The following is a 9,373-nucleotide window of genomic DNA, read 5'->3' as shown; positions in this document are numbered from 1 at the left end:
AAGGGAATTTCCCCCCCCCCGGTTAGGCAGATTCTAACATGGAGAAGGCGAGTGAGGAGGAGACAGGGGTGTTACGGCTGCTAGCAGAGCGGCCAACGCCGTCATTCGCCCTCGGGACTCGGTGGTGATCGCACTCGGGGGTAGGGGGTAGGCCAGTCTTTACTTTTTCACCCTGAGAAAGGCTGTTACAACCACCCGGGGGGGGGGTTGAACTGCCTTAGGAAGTCCTTTAATCACCCCACACACACCCGTAAATCGACATCATGCATATTGATGATGTTATGTATCGGCTGGAGCCATTTCCTACATAGGTAAAACCTCTTGCAGGATGGACGATTTCCCACGTTACAGACAACGTAGTAGGCGTGCTTTGCAAGATACTGTGCATCGGAATCATGTTTCACCTTCACAGTTCACAGAGGGGGCAGTTTTCCACCATTGCAGTTCTATCGTGCACAAGCGGACATTCCATCTAAGGGAAAGATTTATAGCTCACATTTTCTTACAAAACGCTCAAGCCAGCATTTTATGGTTCCCTCTCCTGGTTTTACCTCAGAATAATCGTGTAGTGTAGTGTAGGGACCCAGGTGGCACTGTGGGTTAAACCACAGAGTCTAGGGCTTGCTGATCAGAAGGTCGGAGGTTCAAATCCCTGCAACGGGGTGAGCTCCCGTTGCTCGGTCCCAGCTCCTGCCCACCTAGCAGCTCGAAAGCACATCAAAGTGCAAGTAGATAAATAGGGACCGTTCCAGCGGGAAGGTAAACGGCATTTCCGTGCGCTGCTCTGGCTCGCCAGAAGCAACTTTGTCATGCTGACCACATGACCCAGAAGCTGTCTGCGCACAAACGTTGGCTCCCTCGGCCTATAGAGCGAGATGAGCGCCGCAACCCCAGAGTCGGACACAACTGGACCTGATGGTCAGGGGGCCCTTTACCTTTACCTTAATCGTGTAGTGTAGGTTAGGCTGAAAAGGAGTGTGATTGGTCCGAGATCACTTGGCAGAATTTATTCAATTCCAGATTGTAATGTTTCAATTGTGACTACGTCCAAAACTACTACTGTACTTAGATTAAACATTCTATAAAATTAAAAAGAAAACTGCAATAGCTACTTTACTAATACCTTGCTTCAGAAGCCATTGTGTGCTATTTTGTACACAAAGCATGCATTTGTGAAGGGCCACCTTCATTAATGAAGAAAGGACACCAGGATTTGGTAAAATGTGTCAGAACAACCAGAGAGTATCCATATATTTGTGAGGTTGGATCATAGTACTGCTTACATACAAAAAAATAATAAATCCCTATGCATCCTTACCATCTGGGTTGCAATAACTAGACTGCAAAGAGCCCTGTGGCAGTTCAAAGATGTTCAGGTTAATTACTGACAAGGGCATTAAATTATTGTTGCTGAGTCAGTGGGCTGTGATCTTAACATGGTCATAGCAGCTCTATAGTTTCTACTACCACACATTGAGAGCATCTTCATGCACTGCTGCTGTAGCATGTGTTTTCCCATACATGTTTGGCAGTTGAAACCAAGAGGATGGGGTTTGTCACACAGGTCTTTTAAGAGCATACGAAAAAGCTCCAAAATGTTTGCACCCACACTTTGGAATTCCCTGCTTATTGAAATCAGGCAGGTACTTTCACTGTGCTTCGTCAGTGCATTTTTGATTAGACAAGCCTAGCCAGCAATGCAGGATGTTGAGGTGTTTTGTTTTTAGCTTATTGCTTATCTTTTATTTTTAAATGTTTTACTGGTACTTTTATTGTTCTGTAAACCACAGATTTTTCACAAGCAGTATAAAATTTTATGAAATAAAGGCATAAGAAACTTGGCATTACTGTCGTGTATCGAGTTATAAGCAAATAATGATTTCAGGATAACAACTTTATAAGCTGAAGTTTGCATGTATTATGAATAGGTGTGTGTGTGTCAATTTGAACTTACTCTATAGTTTATTATTGTAGATCATGGCAGAGGAAAGTTGACATAACTTAAATATGACATGAGATTCCCCATTATGAACCTTCCTTGACCCTAGAACCAGCCTTATCACAAACATCCTGAAGGCATTCAGGAAATGTATTAACCTTGTAAGGGTCCGCACATGTGAAAAAAAGTTGGGAGAAGTGCAGAGAGAAGAAATACTATTGTGTATCTGTACCAGTGAACAGGATGCCTTCATCTGCCCCAGATGCAATAAAATATACTTCCTGTATTGGCCTCTACAGCAGGTGCTGTATCTCTCCAACCATTTGATTTTACTCCCAAAGGCACACCCCATTGGCATCCCTCTGTCTCGAGAACACTTATTTCATATACCGTAATAAAGCAAGCTTTCTTTATTCCTTTTGTGTAAGAACTTCTTGTGGGCATAAGGTTAAGGGTAAAACACATGTTCATAAATTGAGGCATGTTATAACTCCAGCAAAAGATCCCAAACTTCTTTGATAGTGTATGTATGGATACATGAGTGCTGGGCAGGCATGAGTTCAGATACATACATTTAACAGTACAGTATTGACACCTTTTTATATTCTGTGTCAAACAGAATTTTGCTCCCCAAGTTTTTTACCTCATGCCAAAAAGCTGCCTAGGGTTGTCGAAGGAAATACATAGCCCTAAGCATATGAACATCAGCCCTGCTGGATCAGACCAGGCTTACTGATCCTTTGTTATTGTAGTGGCCAACTAGGAGCCTATGGGAAACCCACTAATGGCATAAGTGATTCACAGCAACCAGTACTGTATTCAGAAGCAAATTGCTTTTTGCTATTGGAGGTAATACAAACATTGTGGCTAGTAGCCATTGAGACCCTTTCCCATGAGGTGTCTAATCTTTTAAAGCCCTTCAAGTTGCTGGGCATCAATCTTCTGTAACAAATGGCAGTTTTACTTGCATGCTGTGTGAAGTAGTGCCAACTTTTGTCTTATCTCCAGTTTCACCATTCAACTTCATTGGATCACCCTGAGTTTTATAAGTATTGCAAGCCTCCCTAAGTTACTCAGCTCTGCAATGTAAACTAAGCCACCACACACTATATGGGATTTGTATACAGTGGTACCTCTACTTACAAATTTAATGCGTTCAGAACGCACATTTGTAAGTCGAAAAAATTTGTAAGTCGAATCCCATAGGAATGCATTGGGAGAAAAAAATCGTAAGTAGAAGCAACCCTATCAAAAAATTCTTAAGTAGAAAAAATCCTATCTAAACTGCATCCAAGATGGCGGACGGAGCTCCATTCGTAAGTAGAAACATTCGTAAGTAGAGGTACCACTGTAAATATATTAGGGTAGCCAATGGGGCCAGATTCCACTGGCCATGCTGGCTGTGGCTGATGGGAATTCAGTCTAACTAACAAATCACATTAACCCTACTCAATAAGTGTGTGCTCCTACTGTTTGCTGTTAGGAGCTGTGGTGCTAAGTCCAAGGAGAAAAAGTCTTATTACAGTAACCCAAGGGGCCCAGTTCTCTAAATACTGGAACCTTACCAGAGATGTCCAAACGAGAACAAAGCATTTGCAAAGTTGTACCCGCTACAAAAAAGAAAGAAAGAAAGAAAATCCGCAGGACATGAAATGTTAAAAAGCTCAAAAGACAGAACAGCAACGAAATGTCTACAGGACAGGTTCAGGAATCCAACTTTATTGTGCTAGTCTGACCAGAACCTGAATGAAAGGATAGATGGAAGATCGTCCTCTCTCAAGCAATTTGGATGCTACATAAGCCTGCCTTAATCCAATCCACATTGAAGCCCAAAGTCAAAAATGAACCCATGAGTGAAAAGGGAAAGCCCTTCGTCTGGCTTGAGACAAGTGAGAGGTAGGTATTCTGTTAGGAACCCTTACATTCCAAGCACCCCCCAAAATAGATACATACAAAACAAACACACATCACACAAATTGTTTTTCCGAAGACTGCATTTTTGAATATCATAATATATATGTTCATTTCAGTTTCATTTTATAGATATAAATTCAGATCATTTTTCAACCTGCCTTTAAAGTTCTGGAGGTTTACACTTAAATTAAGGTAGCTTGTTCAGCATCAATTGTAACAGCAGATGACATTGAATAAAAAAACAGCCAGGAGGGGGAAAACATTTTACTTAAAATATTTGACACCAGTGATCTCAAGGCAAGATCAAGAACCTCAGCATTTAAGATTTTATATATGTGTTTTATAAATGGGCCCTAAGCCAGGCCAAACACATCATTTTGATGTTGGCTTTTTCACTGAATCATTTTCATAGTGGTCCCAGTAGGGAGGACTTTGTTACCTTTCTAGTTAATATACTAATATACCACCTGGAGGCAAGAGAGAACAAATTGTAGCTTCAAAAATGAGACTTGGTAACCGTAAGGCCATGTTCACATGATCATACCTTAGCTTTATAAGCTGGAATATGAGCAAATCTTTTTGCCCAAGCATGCAGCCCCTTTGTGCAAGCCACAACTAAACCAGGAAGTCTCTGATTAGCCAGTTATCCATCAAACAAGCCAATCTCAAACACTGTTCGTGATCCTGGCTTATTCTGAAACTGGTAACCACCATTTACCAGTTCAGATATAAAGGGAAACCCCAGTTAGAGTCTCCCTGCTTTAATCACAGCTTACGTGAAAGGGTTATGTGCTCACGCAAAATACTTGTTCATATCTTGGTACAATAAGCTGGGATATGAACCAAGCCACTGATATAGCTGGATCAGGCAAATGAAAGAATGTCTGCTTTTGGACATCGCAAGGCCAGGGTGGGGTGGGTATGAAAACAAAAGAGACAGAATAGAGATATTAAAACCTCTACCCAGGTCCTAGAAAAGGATGAGAATAATCATATTCCCAAATATGGGAATAAATTTCAATCAGATCCAACCCGTTAGCCAAATTATTTTTTTAATAGATTGCATATGTAGATGTTCACCACCACACTTCAAAATACACTCTTGTAAGAGCAAATCTTCATGTCAGATTTCACATGCTGCTGAGAAAATGAACTCCCCTCTCAGCACTTTAAAACATGAAGGTTTCTGTATCCAAAATTCCACTTGTACATTGACAGCTTTAAGAAAAAACAAAGGACACAGAGGGTGTTGCCATTTTTTTTCTTTTTTAGCAGCAATGAAATACCACTAACCCCTTTTGTACATAACCAAATTCAAGTCACAACCAGTGGTGACTGCACCACAAAGTCACCAGGTACAAAACTGCTAGTTTTAAATAATTTGAAACTTTTCCCCAGAACATCCCTTTTTTATAAACAAACATTTTGCTATTTTTGTACATAGGCTAGCAGGCTTGTTTCAATATGAAAATGCTAAATCATTTACAGATTTAATCAGTTATGTAGTGCTACAATAAGTGTCCGATATTCTACATATGAACAATCTTGATAAATGGAAATGATGAAGTGTTAAGTAAGGCTATCCAATTACCTTTATGTACATTAAAAGAATAGATACCCAGCAGGAGAAAGGGTAAGGGGAAAAGATTGGGCAAATACTCATAGTCCCACAGGTGTAAAAATTAAATTGGCCTTCTAGCTTGTGTACTGTAAATGAGACCTTTCCAACAGTCCTGCAGCCAATGCCTTTTTTTCTTCATAGAAAGGAAGCTGTCTTCATGACATTACCTCTTGATTTCTGATTTCCACAGTGTGTCATTTGAAGCTCAAGTGTCAGGTTCTTCCTATCTTCATAAAACCTTTCCAGTATTCGGTTGCATGATCAAGTCCCACTTCCCGGGTTGGCTTTTCTTTTTAAAATGTTCAATCTACCAATTCATTTAGAGTGAGCTGTAGATAACATGAACCAGTTCTGGAACCACTATTGGGAGGAACACAAGCTCTTCACTACAATCACACAGTAGGAGGAAAAGTAGTGATAATTCAATTCATTCCTGGGGCTGGACCACCAAAATTGAATGAACTTGGCACAACTGGAGCATTGAATTTGTATCCACCATGCTTTTCAATCATTTTGGATTCTGAAAGGGAGAGAAAAATTCTAATTATCTGAAAGTCACAAACCATGTCTTGTCACAGCTGTATTGATGTACACATTCAAGCAATGAAGGGCTTCCATTTTTTAAATAAGAAATTATATTTTCAAATATCTTCAGAGACAAACTCAATTTCAAGCAGAATACTAGGACATGAAATATCAGGGTTCAAATTCCCAAAAAGGGTGGGGTGGGGGGAATGTGTATGCCACCTTGAGTTCCTTGGAAGAAAGAAGAGTTATAAAAGCAGTAATAAATACATAATCCAAGCTTCATTTTTTAACTACTGCATTACAGGGGGTTGGACTAGATGACCCTCAGCAGAGTTCCTTCCAACTCTACAATTCTGAATGTATAAGGTATTACAAAATCTGAATGGTGAACGTTAACTTTGTTAATCCTATGCAAAGACCCACTTGTATCAGGGGCAAGAAAGAGAAACAGGGCATGCAAACTTGACACAAATACCAGCTGCCAAACGGCAAAGAAAGAGAATCCTAATTTTTTTACAAAAAAGCAAAAACACTTGGAAGACAGGCAGGTCCACAGCCATGCCCTTTATCCATCTGAATTTCTAGAAAACACATACACATGCATATGTGACTTCCAGGAAAACATCAACGGTCAATTAGGTGGCATCAAGCCCAGAAATTTCTGTTTCAAGAATTGGTACTTCAAGAAGCTGCAAGCTCAACACAAAGCTTGTCCCCTACAAGCAGGTCCTCTTTTTTCTTAGAACAGGATGAGATGGAGAACTTTTAGGTCCCTTAATAAAATGCTAATACTATAAAGGTAAAGGGACCCCTGACCATTAGGTCCAGTCGTGACCGACTCTGGGGTTGTGGCGCTCATCTCGCGTTATTGGCCAAGGGAGCTGGGCGTACAGCTTTCAGGTCATGTGGCCAGCATGACAAAGCCGCTTCTGGCGAACCAGAGCAGCACACGGAAACACCGTTTACCTTCCCGCTTGGAGCGGTACCTATTTATCTACTTGCACTTTGACGTGCTTTCGAACTGCTAGGTTGGCAGGAGCTGGGACCAAGCAACGGGAGCTCATTCCGTCACAGGGATTCAAACTGCCGACCTTCTGTTCAGCAAGCCCTAGGCTCTGTGGTTTAACTTTACCTTCCAAGTCCCGGACTGCAGAATCCGGGACCGGCAGCCGTGTGACACCGGAAGTTGCGTCGACGTAACTTCCGGTGTCGCTTTGCCCTTCTATGGGCACCAAAAATGGCTGCCGCCGGCTTCGAAAGTCGCTTCTACGCATGTCAGGAAGTGCGTCGACGCAACTTCTGGTGTCGCTCTGCCCATTTATGGGCACCAAAAATGGCCGCCAACACCGGAAGTCTCGTCTATGCACTTCCGGACATGCGTAGATGCGACTTTTGAAGCCGGCGGCGGCCTTTTTTGGTGCCCATAGAAGGGCAAATCGGAAAGAAAAAAATGGCTGTCGGCAGGAGAAAATAACGGAGAAAAACAGGAAACAAAGTGATACGGGGGACCACCAGGAAAAGGTAAGTAAAAACGGGGGTTTCCCAGGGAAAACGGGGTACTTGGCAGCTATGGGTTTAACCCAGTGTCACCTGCGTCCCTAATACTATAGCCAGCACTTAATAGTAACAGATTATATCAAACATAGTGAAAATATGCATACCATGGGCTGCTCTTCGCTGATCTGCTAAAGTTGCTACATCCTGTAACTGTTTTCTTTGTTCTTCATTAAGACCACGTGTCAGTGCTTGGTACCACACAGGGTTACGATTCTGAATTGCTACAGAACAAAGAGACATGTAGACATTTAACAGACAGACTAAAGATAGGCTAAGAGTTCAGCAAGGTAATGATTTCTTGTGCCACAACATGAAAAGTAAGATTTCTTCACTCACAGACCAAATAAAACTGCCCACTTTCAAACTTAACCCATATCATGCTTGCAGTGTGATGGAATGCCTCAGCTGCAGTTTTAAATCACATTCCTCCCTGAACTCTAATTGCACACCTAATTGCCACCCCAATTCCCAATTCCAATGGGAGTTCCTGCCGCACAAAAAAAAGAGAATACCAGTTTTCTATGCAAGATAAACAGCAGTTGGACTTACTCTGAAAAATTGCTTTAAATATCTGATATTCATCAACAGGATTATCTTCATCATCAATAATGGTTGAATATCCCTCCAAAGCAGTCTCTTCAGCATCATCTTCTTCCCAATCTTCATCATCTCCATCTTCTCCAGCCTGCTTTGCCAGAATCTCTAAATATTCCTGTCCATCTTCATCAATATCATCTTCATCACTCCCAAGTTCCTCTGTAAGAAGATATGGCTCAAGGATAAAAAACAGCAGTGTACTGTTCTCCATTAATTTATGTAATATCTGTACTTCATAACAATTCCACAATTTTAATCTAGGGCTAGGGTCTAGGATTCTGTTTTGCTTTTATCTGGGAAAATTCTATACCTTTACAACGCCCTAGATGAAAACTTTCTCAGTTTGCACTATACAGCGTGAAATGAGAAATAAAAGCCCAACACGGAGACATAAAAGGAAAAAGACAAAAATTGGACAATGTGAAAAGGAATGAAGCAACAGTGAAGTCTGCTTAGGTTTGCTTTTCAAAAAGCAAAATGAAAAGTAAAGATACTTGGCACAAAAAACTAAGCTACTTGGTCTGATATTAAAAGTGTTCATAATACAAAGATAAAGCTGAGGAAATACAAAATGAGTGATCATAGCAAATATAGTGTGTAACATAGGAAACAGAAAAAGAAGCAGATGACAGGCCAAGATACAAACATTTGAATCCTCTTTGAAAGAGAACAAATAAAGCAAGGAGGTAAAAGCAAGAACAGGAAAATCAAAAGACAAGACGTACCAGAATTAAAAGTTCATTGAGAAGCTGTCACCAGAACATGATAAATATTGGTGAACTGCTACCAGAGGGGTCAATGCTTTACCTGCTTCCTCGTCATCTTCTGCTTCATCATCATCATCACTATCATTTTCATGCTCAGCATGGCAAGCATATGCTCTTTTCAAGCCATTAAATAAAAGGATGAAAGCTGGCAGGATTTGGCCCGAAACCTGATTTAAAACCTGTGGTATTTGTTCCAGATCAATAAGTGCACACAAGCCTAGGACACACATTTTTCTGTCATGAAGCCTGAAATGCAAGAGGAAATTTCATATTACATTATTTTTCAGCTTTAGGAAAAAGAAGGCAAGTAGCATTTTACCCAATGGAGACCTTAATTCAGAGAAGTGCAAGAGCAAAGAGGTCTTGAATGTACAATAAAGCTTCTTTTTACTTATCCCCAATAGATGTAGCCCTGCAGAAGCCATATGAGAAGGTGGGTGAGAGCAATGA

At 41.0% G+C, this 9,373-nt stretch overlaps 1 protein-coding gene across 1 annotated transcript in view; it reads right to left on the bottom strand.

Moving 5' to 3' along the window:
- Positions 1 to 3,915: 3,915 nt before the first annotated feature.
- The window catches only part of IPO7 (importin 7), a 41,517-nt gene continuing 36,059 nt past the window's right edge, over positions 3,916 to 9,373 (bottom strand). The window contains exons 22-25 of the mRNA XM_035119415.3: positions 8,964 to 9,169; positions 8,109 to 8,315; positions 7,664 to 7,780; positions 3,916 to 5,994 (exon numbers count right to left, since the gene is read on the bottom strand). Coding sequence (XP_034975306.1) covers positions 5,897 to 5,994; positions 7,664 to 7,780; positions 8,109 to 8,315; positions 8,964 to 9,169 — 628 coding nt within the window. The 3' untranslated portion in view covers positions 3,916 to 5,896. The remainder of the gene's footprint in view (positions 5,995 to 7,663; positions 7,781 to 8,108; positions 8,316 to 8,963; positions 9,170 to 9,373) is intronic.

This window comes from Zootoca vivipara, chromosome 1 (assembly GCF_965207765.1).
Source record: "Zootoca vivipara chromosome 1, rZooViv2.hap1.1, whole genome shotgun sequence".
NCBI classification, from domain to species: domain Eukaryota; kingdom Metazoa; phylum Chordata; class Lepidosauria; order Squamata; family Lacertidae; genus Zootoca; species Zootoca vivipara.
This window is presented reverse-complemented; position numbering and strand designations above follow the sequence as displayed.